Below are 15,852 nucleotides of genomic sequence, written 5' to 3'. Positions count from 1 at the left end.
TGTGATCCCCCGTGGAAAGAGGACCTACAGCGACGCTCTTGGCAGGGCCACTGTGGGTCTTTATTTTCATGGTTTTCGGGAGGGCAGCCTCTGGGAGGACAGAACTTGCCCAGTGTTAAATCAACCGCCAGAACAAAAAAAAAGAAAAAGAACGTTCTTCCAGGCAATACGGACAAAACCCCGGGACGGAGGGACGCTCGGATTAGAGGTTTGAATTCGGCACATCGAGGCTAGCTGATGCCAGGCACACAGGAGAGTTTGTGGCAGATTGCTGGGTGTGTGGTGACCTTGGCAATGGCTGTGATTGGCACAGCAAGGGAGAAGAAGGTAGCGTTCTGTGCCAAGGGACTGAGGCAAAAGGTGTTGTGCTGAAGTCTCTGCTTTCCCGCTTCTGAAAAGTGAATTGATTTAAGGAAACTGGGATCTGGGACCTGTTAGCGGGATGTATTTCTGTAGGCCTCGGAGGCTGGAACCTACCCTTTGTACTTGGCTTGAAAGGTTGCGTTTGTGTGATCAGTCAAGAGTTGAAAGTCGAGTTGAATACCTTGGGACGCTTTCCAGTTACTCAGATGTTTCATTATTGAAGTTCAGATAAAATATACACTCCAGACTAGGAGAGGTACCATCCCTTGGCAGCCTGGCTAATGAACAGGCGAGAAACCTCTAAAAAGGAGGAGGTAGGCATTCCTTAAGGACCGTCAGGCTTGGCCAAGGGAAGGGGGCCTGCAGGGTATGGTGCAATAAATGTAAATGGCTGAAACAAACCAAGGGCAAATTTGAAAATCCTATTGCTACAGATGTTGAGATGAGCAATGAGAATTCCTTGAAAGACATTAGAAGCAGGAAGCCAGCCAGAAAGAGAACAAAGAAAGTGAAAGGATTGCTAATGGAAAATAAAGACATGGCAGAGCATCTGAGTGAATTTCATGTGGAAGAGCTAACAGTGTCCGAATAGCTATTTGAGGGCAAGAATGTCTTAAAGAGTCCAGTCGAGATGACATTCTAAGGAAAATTAGCAACTTAAAATAAATCACAAGTTACAAGATTTGGGTGGCCTACCCCTGAAGGCACTTAAGAAAGAATAGAAATTTTTGAGCTCCTAATTAAAATATGCATTGTGCCACTAAAGTGTGCCTCCTTATCAGAAGATTTAAAAGTAATCAATGTAATTCTGACTTTTGTAAGGGGTGATCCAGGAAATCAGGCACTGGTTAAACTGATAGAAACCACAATTAAAGGTAGAAACACATGCTAAAAAAAATTATTCTAAAGTAACAGCCTCTGCAAAGGGAGATTCTGTCTCAAAAACCTTCCATTGTTTAAAACAAATGTAACTCCTGTATCCAGGAATCCCAGGAAAAGCACACCGTTCTAATGTAGATTTGATCCCAAATCTGTCTACAGGGCCCAACAATGCAGGGTTTTGCAAAGGCTCTAGAATGGTTTCCTGAATAGGTGTCAGTTAATAATTTATATTTAAAAAAATGAAAATCAGATTGTTGCACATTATGTGGAAACACACTCCATCTTCCTGCTGTCCTGGGTGTGTCTCAAGCTGCACCATAGTACCAGGGCCATTGGGGGTTGCCGCGTTGTGTCACATCTGCAGCAGCATCTCCCAGACAGGCCCCAGCCTCCGGACCACTTCTGGGAAACCTGCAAGGGGACTGTGGCCAAAACAGAAGTGCCTGCTGTAAACACGACCAGATTTTCCCAGTGGTGCCCAGTCTGCCGCCCTCACCAGAGTCCAGGAGGGCAGCGCGTACGGTGGGTCCGGGACAGAGTAGGTGCCAGGGCTCCCTCCTCTGAAGATGCTAACCTTCAATCCTCAACTGATATACTAGGTGGTTAGGCCCATCTATTGCAAAGGAATTTTCTTCTAAGTAAGCAGGCGTAGGTGTGTTCAAGCTACAGCCTCAAAACATGTTTTGATAAACATTTTATTTGCTCCTTGATCAGAGAGCAGGGTTTGAACAGCTGGCCCCTCATGAATATATGTGTTTTTGAATTTTTGTTTTAGGAGGGAGTCAGTTACATGATTCCTTGGCAATGTTTGCAGGGTTGTGTGTTTTTTGTTTTTTGTTTCTTTAAATCACGGCTGCTTGCCTTGGTACCCACCTGCTCCGGTGTGTGTTGGCCGGTGCTGTATGTCTTCACCACATTCTGTTTCAATTTGAGCCGCTGAAAAGCAGTAATAATGTTAACGCCATTTGCGAGTGGAGCTTTAGTGTGGAATAGGGAATAGAAGCCTGTCAGTTCTGCAGTTAAGTAATGTTGTTTGTTTCTCTGCCCTGCATATTCATCCTCAAACAGTGGTATTCACTCCGTCGCTCATGGAGAGGCATATTTTGCAGTTGACCACCAGTGGAAAAGGCCTCTCTCGCATAAGGCCTGCACTTTGTGGAGTCTTGAAGCTTACCCATTGTTCTGAATGCAACTTTTTCAAGGTGAAACATGGGGGAGCCACATTGGGGAGTGGTGCTCTGAAGAGCCAGAGGTAGCTACCAGGTGTCACTGTTAAACATGAGGCAGGTGCCACCTTGGGGAAAGAGCCACAGGTGTCACTTTTACAAGTCAAAGGGTGACATAGAATTGCCATAACCCAGCTGTGACTTGATGTTTTTTTTAAATTTTACTTAGGTTTGTAATAACCGTTGGGTCTCTTCCTACAGATTTTAACTTTGCCATGTATCCGCCATCCATGATAGCGACAGGGAGCGTGGGAGCAGCTGTCTGTGGCCTGCAGTTGGACGAGGGAGAAAGCTCGCTCTCTGGTGACGTCTTAACAGAACTCTTGGCCAGAATCACGAATACAGAAGTGGTGAGTGTCTCTAGAATCTTTGATGTACATTTATTGAGGTTCCTCTCCCAAGCAGTTTTTGGCATGATGGACATCATAAAGGGATGTCCAGTTAACATCTGCTGGGGAAATGCTATGAGTACAAGCGTCGTAAAGCCAGCTTGGTGTGGCAGGTTAAGAGTGGTGACTTCTAATCTGGAGACCCAGGTTTGATTCCCCACTCCGCCACTTGTAGTTAGCTAGGTGACCTTGGGCCAAACACAGTCCTGTTAGAGCTGTTCTCTTAGAGGAGTTCTGTCAGAGCTCTCTCAGCCCCACCTACCTCACAAAGTACAGAAGCTCTGGGATAGGGAAGATTTAAGGGAGTTTTCCTCTTTTAATCAGACATTTGAGGAAGCCTCCTTCTGTATTCTGAAGCCAAGCTGGAGTTAAAACTTTTGTGAGCAGAAGGTATTAATTCACCTCACCACCGAGGTTGCTCAGCTCTCTATTTTCCTCATTCCCCTTGCTTAATATGCATAGGCAATTTGCTCCAGTGTGTGCTCTCCCCACTCAAATGACCCAGAAATTGCAGACCCAAAGTCTGGCCAAGAGTGTGGCTTGGCGGGAAAATTGTTGGCTAGATCTTCACTTGCTTGTCTAGGTGGAATGACAGAGTAAATGTTTGTAGGGGATTTGCAAAGGAGCTATCTCCCCCCCCCCCCCCCCCCGATTCAGAGTTCCTGGTTTCCTAGGTATCCTACAAAATCATTAATTTCTCCTTGATTTCGACAGACAAGGACTTGAGGGGGGGAAAGGAGAAAGCTTTTTTCTTTATTGAGCAAAGAGCACATGGAAATGGGCCATTGTCACAGTTCTGTTTTTTCCTGAGTTCATAGAAGGGAAGTGGAGATAAAATTTGTGACAGAATCCCTCCGGTAAATTGGCCGTCAGTATTTGGCCAAGTGTTCCTCAGCACCTGTAACTAGATAATATTAGGAATCAGAGCTAGGAAAGACTAGGGGCCTGAGATTTTAGACTATGCCCCATTAGTCATGAATTGCCCTCCAGGTCTATTTTGGGATGGGAAAATAGTGCGGGGCGGGAGGGGGAGATCCCTGTCTCGAAGCACTGATCCAAATGGAACCCCCGTGCACTTGCTAAAGTACAGAACATCAGAATGGACCCGGGGATGTCCCTGGAGAACACAGTGTTAATCAGGGGTTTAGTCATTGAGTGAGGAACAGAATCAAATCCATTCCTGCTGTCATCTCCCTTATCCAAAATAGATTATTCAAAGCAGAATACTTCCCAATGACAGTGGTTTAGACAGGATCAAAGCAGGCCTTTGCGTTTTTCTCTGAAAGGAAGTAAACGTTGGAAATCCCCTAACCAGAGGTTTCTCACAGTGCAGTCCTGACCAGAGTTGCTCCTATCTCGGTGCTCTAAACTCCAATGGCCTTACACTGGCATAACTCTAGATAATTTTGCCTTGTGAGAGTCCTCTAGTTTCAGTACTTAGGAGTTCCTTTCCTCAAAGGTAATTTGGATTTCTTCCCCTGCCTGCAGCATCCAGACCAGTTCATCCTTCTTCTCTAGAACATTCTGAAAAGGGAATGGGTCAGTACATAGAATGCCTCCATCTGACTGTGCTTCGGTCTGAGACCCAATTTGGTGGCCTCTAATCTGGAAAACTGGGTTTAATTCCCCGCTTCTCCACATGCAGTGGGCTGGGTGACCTTGGGCCAGTCACAGTTCTCTCAGAGCTCTCTCAGCCTCTCCTACCTCACAGGGTTGCTGTTGTGAGGAGAGGAAGGGGAGGCATTTATAAGCCATTTTGAGACTCCTTTGGGTTGTGACGAACATGGCACAAAAAACAAGCTCTTCTTCAATCTCCCCCAAATATAGAGAATTGCTTCTTTGGAGGGGTAAATTGAAATTAAGAAGCCGCTTGTGAAGTAACGGCCAAACACACCCTCTTGTTCCCTGATCTCCAACGCAGTTGCCCGAGAGTGCCACTGACTAGCTTTTAAATAAAAAATACAACGATGATCCGAATCACGAATCCTTCTCCTCGCGCCAAGTTTAGTGTGCCAGCACACCAGTATAGAGGAGTGCCAAGAGACGTAAGCAGACTCCTTTGTCCTCCATTTTGTTTCTGAATTTTCTATAAGATGAAAGGGGGTCTTCACACAAATTCAAAGAGAGCTAAAAACGCTGCCACATTCTAGATTATATATTACCATCAAGCCTCGCTATAAAATTACAGAACGGCTGTGAGGAATGGCAGACGAACATTGGGCCAGTGTTCTGTCTATGAGGCATTCATTTGACCTTCAGTGTTTGCAGACGGGTTTTGGAACTTCGGGACAGGGCCTGCCGTATCCTCTCCTGCCACGTTTGCTGCAAGCTGCATTTTGTGTATGCGAGGAAGCAACACGACAGAATAGGATCCTGGAGAGAGGAAGAATGAGATAGCTTCCTCTGTTGTCTCTGGTCTGAGTTGGCAGCTGCTGGCTCTCATTCAGCTTTTCATTTGCCACTGAGTGGTGTGGGTGTGTGGCGGACAATGAAGAGATGCAGTTAACACTGCAGGGCAATTGTGGGGTTCCGACGGAATCATTTATAAGTTAAGAAAGGGAAAGGGGGGTATATGTTGCTGGGAGAGCAAGCTGGCATTTGGAGGAAGTGCACATCCCTCCCACCCTATTAAGGGAAGAACCCCCCCCAATCTTGGTACTAAATTGTCATTAATTAGTATATTGCCCCCACCTGAGCTACAATGGGTGCGTGAGCAGTTCACGCTGAGGAGCAACTGATAACTTGTCTCAGATATTCTCAACATAACTGTGTGTAACAGTTGAGCACCTTGAAATGAACTCAAAATGGAGTGCAGACGTCACATAGAATATTCATGCCTGGTGTATAATTCAACATTCTTTTAATGAGTTCTGTGAGCCAGGCCTGTTCAATATATTGACCATTTTCAAACCACCTTTGTACTCCATTTTAGGAATGGGTTGCTAATGGAGTTTTTCCTGTCATTTCAGTTAGATCTATGTTAGCAACCAGCTACTAGTGATTTATTTACCTACTATTCATGCAGATTTGCTTCTGCTAGGCTCGCAAATGTGGTTGTGCCACTTTTGAGGGAAAACTGCTTTCCTCCATTTTCCATCCTTTCGTTGTGCTTCTCAATCGCTTTGGTGTGCTGTTTAAAATGTCCATAGCCCTTTCTACAGTGTTACCTTCTCCCCTGTCCTTTTTTGCCATGCAATCTATCACAGATTTTTTTAACATTCTAAGCTCAGCGCTATAGCACTTCAGTGCTCTAGTGGCACCAATGGAGTCAAGGTATTTCAGTGGTGGCGCTATAGCACTAATGTGCTATTTTGGTTTAGTGCTATAAGGCTAAAAAAAAACCCTTCAAACCCTCCAAAAAAGCAACCCCACAAGAGCTTGACTTGAACTTGGCCAGCGGCTGCCTTAATTTGATAAAATGTATTTTGTTTAGGGGATTTTTATACAGCTGCTCCAGGGAACCTACCTGAACCCAGTATTTTCAGAAAGCATCCAAAGAATACAAAACAAGCCATTGAAGAGCTTAAAACAGTATGATCTTTAGTCTAAAAAGCTCACTCTGAAATGATTTTGAAAGATCAATCAATCTCTTAGTTAAAAGCCTGGGTGAAGAAAAACATTTTGGTCTGGCACCTACAACAAAGCAACCTAACTGCCAGGTGAGAGCGTTCCAAAGGCATGTTGCTTTCATGGAAAACACCCTTTCTGTAGTCACCACCCTCCTTACCACTGAAAGTGGGGGAAACAATGAGCAGGGCTTCTGAGGCAGGTCTCGGCATGGGTGGAGGAGGAAATGCCAGTCTTCTCCCATGCTGATAATGGCTGGGAGCGAGTCAAGACCCTACAGCATCTCAGCACCCTCCTTGTGCTGGCCTGAACTGACTCACCGGTAGAGAGTTGCCAGCTCTAGGAAATATCTGGACAATTTGGGGATGAAGCCTGAGGAGGGCAGGGTTTGGGGAGGGGAGGGGAGGGATTTCAGTAGATATAGAGCGCAGCTTACAAAGTGGCCATTTTCTCCAGGTGAAGAGATACCTTTCACCTGGAGATGAGTTATAGTAATAAGAAATCTACAGCCATCACCTAGAGGTTGGTAACCCTACTTGAGTGACGTGGCCAGAGAACTGTGCCAGTTTTTCAGTTTGGAATAATAATTGGTCATAACTTTATAATAAGTAGGTAAAAACCCAGCTGTCAGTTTGCTGGGAGGCTGAGTAAGCCCACCTGGGTAGGCAAAAATGGCATCTAATGTGGCTGACCCACTGGATGCTGCTAGGAGAGGAGAGAATGGGGCACACACAACCCTCCCCAGGTTGTTTGCACAATGGACTCTGCTTTCATTCATTATACAGCAGCAGGTAGAGCCTACTTGAGCACTGAGTTGGGACATGAGAAACTGAGCCCTTGAGAGCCAACTTGGTGTAGTGGTTAGGAGTGCGGACTTCTAATCCGAGGAGCTGGGTTTGATTCCCCGCTCCTCCCCCTCATGCAGCCAGCTCCGTGACGATGGGCTGATAAAGCTGTTCTGACTGAGCAGTAATATCAGGGCTCTCTCAGCCTCATCTCCCTCATAGGGTGTCTGTTCTGGGGAGAGGAAAGGGAAGGCGATTGGAAGCCCCTTTGAGACTCCTTCGGGTAGAGAAAAGAGGCATATAAGAACCAACTCTTCTTCTAATTCTTAACTCCCCAAAGATGCTAATAATCACTCTTGCTCTAGACTGGCTCTTCAGAGGAGCTGGTCTAGAACAGTGGTGGCCAAACTGTGGCTTTCCAGGTATCCATGAACTACAATTACCATGAACCCCTGCCAGCATTGAGTTCATGGATACCTGGAGAGCCACAGTTTCGCCACCCCTGCATTAATTAATTACACAATAAATGTACAATGTGTACAATAAATGTCATTTTGTCTGTGGAAATGTTGCACGCTGTTGCGATACAACGCAGTTTGTTTTCTCTTTCCTAGGACTGTCTGAAAGCATGTCAAGAACAGATTGAGTCAGTTCTAGTAAGCAATCTTCAGGAAGGCTCACAGCACCCGGGTGATGCTTCAAAGACCATGGATGACCTAGATCAATCCAGCACTCCCACGGATGTGAGGGACATCAACCTGTGAAGACATCGCCATGGAAAGTTGCATTCCACCAGTCCAATTTTTTTTGCGGGGGTGTTAAATCTTCTCTCTCTCACACAGGCATATTTGTATTAAAGAAATGTTCCCACAGAATGTATTTGAAACTTTTTAGAACTTAAAAAAAAAAAAAGCACCAAAGGCAAAATCCATTGGGAAATTCCCCTGCACAAGCCCCACTGAAATCAGGCTTGTGTTTTTAGTGGGCTTCTGCAAGGAAACATCTCGCCGACTGTGGTCCACCGTGATGGATTTTATGTGTGTGTTGTGTGTGTATGCGTGTATAATATATATATAGCATTCAATGCCTATGATGTACAACAGAAGGGAATTCCACGACAATATTATAGTTGCTGTTTTGATTATGTACTGGTGGCAAGAGAAGCTTCTAAAAGCATTCCAGTAGCTAGCTAGAGTTAAGCCTGCACTTTGCAGGAACAAAATAGAGAATACTTAAAAAAAAAAAAATTATGAGCGCTTTATGACCTAGTGCATACCCTCCTTCCTTTTTCACTTTCAAGCAAGGAATAACGTGAATTATTTTTAATGGCTTGCTTGGATTGCAAAATCAGTAGATCTAAAATGGGGAAGCAGGATGTATGTGTGAGTGGGAAAAGAAAATCGGGGGGAAAGACTCCTGAAGCAGTTTATGTTTTGGGGGTACAAAAGGTATTTAGGGTGTGGGGCATGCGTGCTCCTTGTGGAAGCACGTACTCATTTTGACGCGGTACAGACAGAATTTGGCCTTGATTTATCTGTCGCCTTGATTGATGTTTTGTTGGCTTTTGTTCTTGGTTGGTAGGTTGTACCTAAGGAAGTTGTGTCGTTTTTTGCAGGCAGATTGGCAGGGCTTTCCCTCTTTGTCTCTCCCCCCCCCCAATACACATAGCCTTATATGGAAACGAATATATCTGATACTTTTAAACACAGCAGTCTCTTTGGCAGAAGTGTGAGATTCCTTATTCAGCTGTGGACCAAGCTAAAATAATTAACTTTCAAGTTGCAACTGAGAAGGAAACGGTTTTGCATAAGTCTTCTTTTACCATTCTCACTTGCTGCAACAGGGTGTGGGCAGGAGACCTTCCCATGGGATGTTGCCTTTGTTGTGAGCCCATCTAGTTAGCTATTCTGCCATGCTTTAGTGTACAGTGCTTTGAGTGGTCCGTGTAATGCGCTTTATGAGTAGTAATACTGCTTATAATAGGGGTCCTTGCTGCTTGGCAAAGCACAGTACGTATTTTGCCGCACACATAAACTGTTGGTTGATTGATGGCCAAATAGGTAGAGCGGGGTCGGGCTCTGTAAGATGGTGCTGAAAGCTACCCTGGGTTAGGCTGGTAGTTCCTGTGGGCTCACAGTATGAGGCAGAAAAAGGCGTCGCTTTAAAATGACTAAGCAAATGAGTAGAGATATGAAGTTTTGAAGCCACGGGGGAACATATCCCTCCCCCTCCTCCACGGAAAAAGGAAATTTGGGGGGAAATTGGAATAAATGCAAGCCCTGCTTTCCAAGCAACCCCAAACTAGCATAACAATATAAAGTGCATTGCTTACAACTTCAGGATGTGCCGTTTTTTTGTAAGCAAAATTGCGACTATAGCTCAAACTAAAAACAAAAAAACAAATTGTTGTACCCACGCTACTGAAGTACATGTACATTAGTTTTCACCATCTAGGACAGAAATGTTGGAAGCAACGCAGTGGGATACTAAGTTAGCTTTGCATTGGGGAAAGCATTAGACTCTTCAGTGATATATATCCTGTCACACACATTGGCTTGAAGCCAGCTTCAGAAAGGTCATGCTGTGGATCATGGGACCTGCATGGACAAAAGCCATGTGGGACTCGAGCTGTAATAATAAGAGCAACTGGCTGAGATTGAGCAGAGTAGTGGATTGGATCCTATCCATAGCCTATTAATTGTGGACAAGGTTAAACAAATATATCCTTGAATAATACTGTACATGTCTACAACTTGCAAAAGAATGATCTTCTGCTGCTGGTGTCTTGAGTGAGTAAAAACTGGTCTCAGAAAGCATCTCACTAGTTCCAAAAGAGTGTTCCAGAGGGGATTTGTTAAGTGCTCTCCAAAATTTCCAATACTTCCATTGAAAAATTGAAAAAAAGTCAGGAGAGAGGGAAAATGTGCCCCCATGCATCTCTCCCCGCACCCCTTGGCCAAGGCCTTCACATCTCTACTAAACAGACTAACAACTTGCGCTCCAGGACCCTGATCCAGCTGTAGTTGTGGGTCACCAATTTCACAACACTGCTGATAGCTCCAATGGAAGAGGTGGATCTTCATATAAGCATCAAAAGATGTATTCTTGGATGAACGTGTGGAAGCTCATACCGTGCTTGCTCAAAAGACATCTTCCGAATTAATAGATCCCTTGCAGCGTTAGACATAAGGGTGTAGCTATTTTGGTTTTATCCAATACATATACATGTATACATTTGCATGCAAATTGTTTTGTACAAGAACTTACTTTGTTTTACATCCTGCCAGTTTTCTCTTTAAAAAATCCTTTGGTTTATTTTGAACTTTGAGAAAGTCAAAAAAAGAGGTTGCAGGCTTTTATGGCCTTTCCTCATTTTTTGATACAACGTTCTGCCATGTTAAAAGGGGATGCTGTTTGATCTCTTTCCCCCTATTCTACTTCTCCCCAGTCTCCCTGTAAAAAGGTATTTCTGTATGTTTTTAAAGCTTTTGCAGTCCACAGTTAGCATTATTATAAACCATTTCATTCGAAAAGCACTTTGAAAACCTATTCCTAAGGGAGAAAAAAAAAATGAAATGGCTTATGACATGCGCTGAGCAAAACAAGCCACAAACCTCTAAAATTATGTGTGTATATATCTCTCCTCCTTTGGTATCTTGTGTTCCCAGTGAGTTGTGAAGTTGCTTGAATTTCCAGACACTTGCTTTGGGTGACGTTCCCATCCCAACATTCCAAATGGAAGTCATGACACGGCAAACCCGAAGTCACAGTAAGAGCTTAATATTGGCTGTGAGCTGACCTATGAACAGTGAAAGACAATTGCTCCTGCAAAACACACACAGGCAGCAAACATCAAGTGGCGCGATTTTTATCCTTTGTGTTTTATTATTATTATAATATTATTATTATTATACTACTACAAGAGTGTATTCAATGTACTTGAATTTTTAGTTTCCTGCTCCATCTGTTTTTTTTTTTTTTTAAAAAGCTTTTAGTTTGGCAAAAGAGATGAGACGAGTGAAATATTTTATGTCTCCTTGCACAATTATATTAACAGTTTTTTGAATATACAGTGTGAAGCTGTTGGATGAATTGTGAACCGTTGCATTTTTAAAGGTAAAATGCTCTGCAAGAGAATGCACGATAACTCTGAAGAGTCTTTAGCGAATGGACTCTTGCCACGTTCTTGGCTAAAGGGTAAGAAAAATGGTGTAAGAATCTAAGGGGGGATTGTTTTGCGCTGCTAAAAAGCTACGATTTGTTTAATTCTTCACATTAACAGTACTTAGCTGTATTGTTTCACTGAGTGTGCTGCTATTTTATAAACATTTTTATAATATATTACTGCTTAAATTTTCAAATCCTGAAGTAAGTGGTTAAGTGGAGATATGCTGAGTTTCTTTGATTTTACTGGAAAATGCCTGCACAGTTTCTCCCTCCTCATACAGTGTGTTGTTGTTTATTTTAATTTCTTATCACTTCCTGCTCTATTTTACCTCAGGTTTACTGGACAACAAACTGGTTCCCGTTTTCACATTACCTCACAACGTTACAGTTTTCCACAGAGAGCCACACAGAACAGTTAATGGAAAAGGCATCTGTGGCGGATGTTTTCCCAAAGGAAAGCGCTCTGGCTTCAGCTGCGAATGGGGAACATTTCTTTTTGTCATTTGGCTCCCTCGTGGACTTTGGTATCCTGACCATAGTGGAAAAAAATGCAGTGATATCGAGAATCTGGAAGAGGAATTAGTCTGGAGAGGTTTTATGGTGAATTGCAGTTTCAGGATAATAAAGAGCCAGTATAAGAAGGTCCAGTTGTGTAACTCTAAATACACAGAAGAAAGTTAAGAGTCCAGCGGCACCTTTAAGACCAACAAAGTTTTATTCAAGGTGTAAGCTTTTGTGTGCACACACACTTCCTCAGATACAACTTTGATCGTCTTAAAGGTGCCATTGGACTCTTAATTTCCAAATAGCCATCCAGTTTGACATAACTAACATATCAATTCAGAATCCATTTCTGTATCTTAACTACTGCTTCTTGGGTGCCTTGTAACCTTTCCTTATTGCAGTCCTTTGACCAAAGGTCTTGAGCAAAGTCAAAACAGATTTAACATAAACATTAAAATGCAGCATGGCAAATTAAGACCCATCCTTGTTATGTCATGGAGAAACCCCAAGTGCTAGAAACTGTTATTTCTTAAGTGGTGTCTGTTAACAAAAACGAGATCATGTGGGTTTCGACAGTCAATTGATATTTACTCAGGATAGGTGTAATCCAGAGGTCCTGAGTAGTGCCCATTGATTGCAACATAAAGGCAAAGTGGAATTGCGTTTCAGGAACTGGAACATACTTGGTCTCACAAGAAGCAATATACACAGGGGCACTTTGTTGCAGTTGTGCTAGTGCCCTGGCATAAATATCACTAAGATTTCTGATAACTATTTAGCATTTCCCGTTCTGTAAAGCATCTTTCAGAAGCTTTTTAGTCCTACGAAAATATTTGCCTTTCATTCGTGCTCCTCATTCTAGCATCCCATCTACCCTTCCAATATACCTTACGTTGGAAGATTTCATGTTCTTTTTCTAAAGAGCCACATTTGGCTCCGGAGTTACGAATTGCAGATGCCTGACTTAGGGGGTCATGTTTTAAATTACCCTCTTTTTGCATACCTGTAGTCATTTCTATTGAAGAGGGCCAATCACCCCTGCCTAAGCCCCATCAAAATGAATGAGAACTGACTAAAAACTCTTTTAATTAAGATACCGTCCTACCCCATTGAAATTAATTGCACCTGAGCAGTAGTAGACAGAGGATCGTACCCTTGATGGAAAACAAAACTCTTCCTTAAAGTAACTGAGCAAAGCCAGATTTCCAACTACCACCTTGAATACTGTATTTTTTTCCACTGTAGTTACCATTTACCTCAGAAATCACTGTCAGTTGCACAATCTCTGTTCTCAACTTTTTTTCCAATTTTGCTTTAACAAAATGTGATGCCATATCAGTTCAATGTTATTCTCACAAACGTGCTATGTTTAATGGGTATGAACTTTTTTTTTTATATGGTCAGGGTATGCTAGCAGATGTATATAAACATGACCGGGTGTATAAAAATGTATTTAGCAAGTATGTGAGACTCTTGTTTGGTTTTTGATGGGTAAGAACACTGTAGTCTCTTCTGATTACCTTCCAAAAGGTCTTATCTGTTAAGTCTTCTATGTTAATAATCAGGTGTTTTGACTAGTTACGAGAAGGTTGATACGCAATGTGTTTTTTGGCAGGATTAGATATATCGTATGGACATTAAACTCACCTTGGCCCAATCAGTCTGGTTTTTCTTTTTTTAAAATTCATGTTTGTGTGCTTTTTTGTCAGGAAGCATCTAAAAAAAAAGCATCTAAAAAAAAAAATCACCTAAAAATCACAGTCACTATATAAAAATATAATAAATAGAAAAGAAGAAAATGGAGGCAGGGCATTAGACCTGCAATCAAAACTGAGCATTCATCTGCTATTTTATTTACTTGTTCCATTGATTAATTTCTAGGCTACTTTTGTCACAGGAACTCAAGGTGTATTATTACATAGTGTAAGCCAATGCATTCAACAGGATGTGATAGGAGTTGGATTATAAAAATCTGAAACAAAGCATGCAGTATTAGGAAAGATGTATTACACAATGCAGGAAATGGTATCACATGTTGAAAACAATGCAGTGAGATCCAGATCATACATATCACAAACACATAAAATACCCTATATGTAGTGGTACTTGGGGCCAAGCCCGTTGCATTCAGGAACACAACAGGTGCTAGATTGGGGTGGCGGGGGGGGGGGCTAGGGTGGAAGAACTCTTTAGACGGCCTCCCCCTCCCCCCAGGACCTGGAAAGGCTGCAGGCAGATGGCAGGGGGACCTCTTTGTGCAGCAGGGATCTGTAGCCTCCAAGCCTCGGAGGGAAGTGGAAGGAGGAGGGGTGGTCAGGGGTGGGGAATGGAGGGTGATTGGTTGATTGCTGGACAGACAGGCAAGCCGTTTGGAGGAGGAAGCACTTGGGTGGGACAGCTGCCCTGAGTGGATGTTAAGGGCAGCCATGAGACACGTTCCTCCTTACCAGAAATATATTATGTGGAACAGATAGTTCACAGTCCTGCCTCTTTATAAAAACCTTCCCGAACCATGTTGTAGGATTGCCTCATTGTCTTAGTAAAAAACTCAACAATACATAATAGCCATTTCAGCCAATTGGATGACATATTTTCAATAGCTGTTCTGGAACAATATCAAAGAATTAGTTTGAAACTTATCAGGGTAAACACAAGATATGAATTAGAAAATTTCTGGGTTGAATCTTCCCCTTGGTCATTTGCTCAAGCTTCTGGATACACTATAGGGAGACCCTACCTTACAAGATTAAAGTTGAGTGGAGGAAGTTTTACACAGACTTTTTACCTTAGACTGTTGTACTGTTTCACCGATTACGCACTGGGAACTTCACTGCTCCAGCTCCCGTGCAGGAGCACAGATAGCGGGTGGATGAAGTGCACCAGGCCAAATGTTCCCCCCTGTGGGTGCAGGAAGAGGTGGGACAACCTGCCACGACTAAAACTCCAGCCTTCAGCCTGGCATGAAACCTCCAGTACGTAAACGGTCTTTGAGAACTTTATGGAAAAGCTACTTACAATGTAGATCATTTATTTGATTTCATTTGTACCCCGCGTTTCTCCCCATTGGGGACCTAAAGTGACTTGCATCTTTCTCCTCCATTTTATCCTCTCAGCAATTCGGTGAGGTAGGTTAGGCTGAGTGACTCGCCTAAGGACACCAAACAAGTTTCCACAGCATGGATGGGGATTCAAACCTGGATCTCTCAGATGCTAGGATGACACTCTTAACCTCAACACCACCGTGGCTCTTGTGGTCATGATCACATTTTTTGCAACCCCAGAAGAGGCCTCTAAGAAAGGGGAGTCAGGGTCCTGAGGCTTTCAGTGTGAGTAAAGCAGACCATGTAGGGCAATGCATATATCCCTCAACTCCCTTCAGTTTACACATGTGCTTTGCAAACTTTCCTTGCGAGTGCTCAAACAAAATGTTCTTGTGTTACGTAAGTTCTTGCAGAAAAAGAGGCCTTGCTCTCCTTTTAGCAAGGGGGAAAGGGAAGGCAGGATGGGTGTGCTGATGATAACGGGACAGACTAACCATTTTCAGACCAAAGGTTATCCTGTAATGGGACTAGACTGGTCCTATGGGTGACATTTCACAGCTGCTGCCTTCATGGAACTTGGCACCAATCCCCTCCAGGCTATGAAGGGTTTCAGAGGTAAGAACCAGCACTTTGAATTGAGCCTGGGATACTGAAATTTACTTGCACACCATGTTGCCCTAACCTCAGGCACAGAACTATCAGGAAGGTCGCGTTAGATACAAAGTGAGATAAATTTTACTCGGGCAAAAATCTGGGAGACCTCGATTCATCTTGCCTTGGAAGTTCACAGGGTGGCCGTGGGTCACTTGCTTGTGAGGATAAAATCGAGGAAGTAAACGTAAACCACTCCCATGGGGGAGAAAAGATACAGATAGCTAAATGTGTGTGTGTGTGTGAAGTGCCACCAAGTTACAGCTGACTTCAGGTG

The 15,852-nt window shown here is 43.4% G+C and overlaps 1 protein-coding gene across 2 annotated transcripts in view; it reads left to right on the top strand.

The window, feature by feature from the left end:
• Positions 1-13,540, top strand: part of CCND2 (cyclin D2) — a 33,410-nt gene extending 19,870 nt beyond the window's left edge. For both annotated transcript variants that reach the window (XM_077310849.1, XM_077310850.1), the window contains exons 4-5: positions 2,673-2,821; positions 7,827-13,540. In XM_077310849.1, the coding sequence (XP_077166964.1) occupies positions 2,673-2,821; positions 7,827-7,976 (299 nt within the window). In that variant the 3' untranslated portion in view covers positions 7,977-13,540. The remainder of the gene's footprint in view (positions 1-2,672; positions 2,822-7,826) is intronic.
• The last annotated feature ends 2,312 nt before the right edge of the window (positions 13,541-15,852 follow it).

Source organism: Paroedura picta, chromosome 14 (assembly GCF_049243985.1).
Source record: "Paroedura picta isolate Pp20150507F chromosome 14, Ppicta_v3.0, whole genome shotgun sequence".
Classification (NCBI taxonomy): Eukaryota; Metazoa; Chordata; class Lepidosauria; order Squamata; family Gekkonidae; genus Paroedura; species Paroedura picta.
The sequence above is the reverse complement of the archived record's forward strand: the minus strand, read 5'-3'. Positions and strand labels throughout refer to the sequence as shown.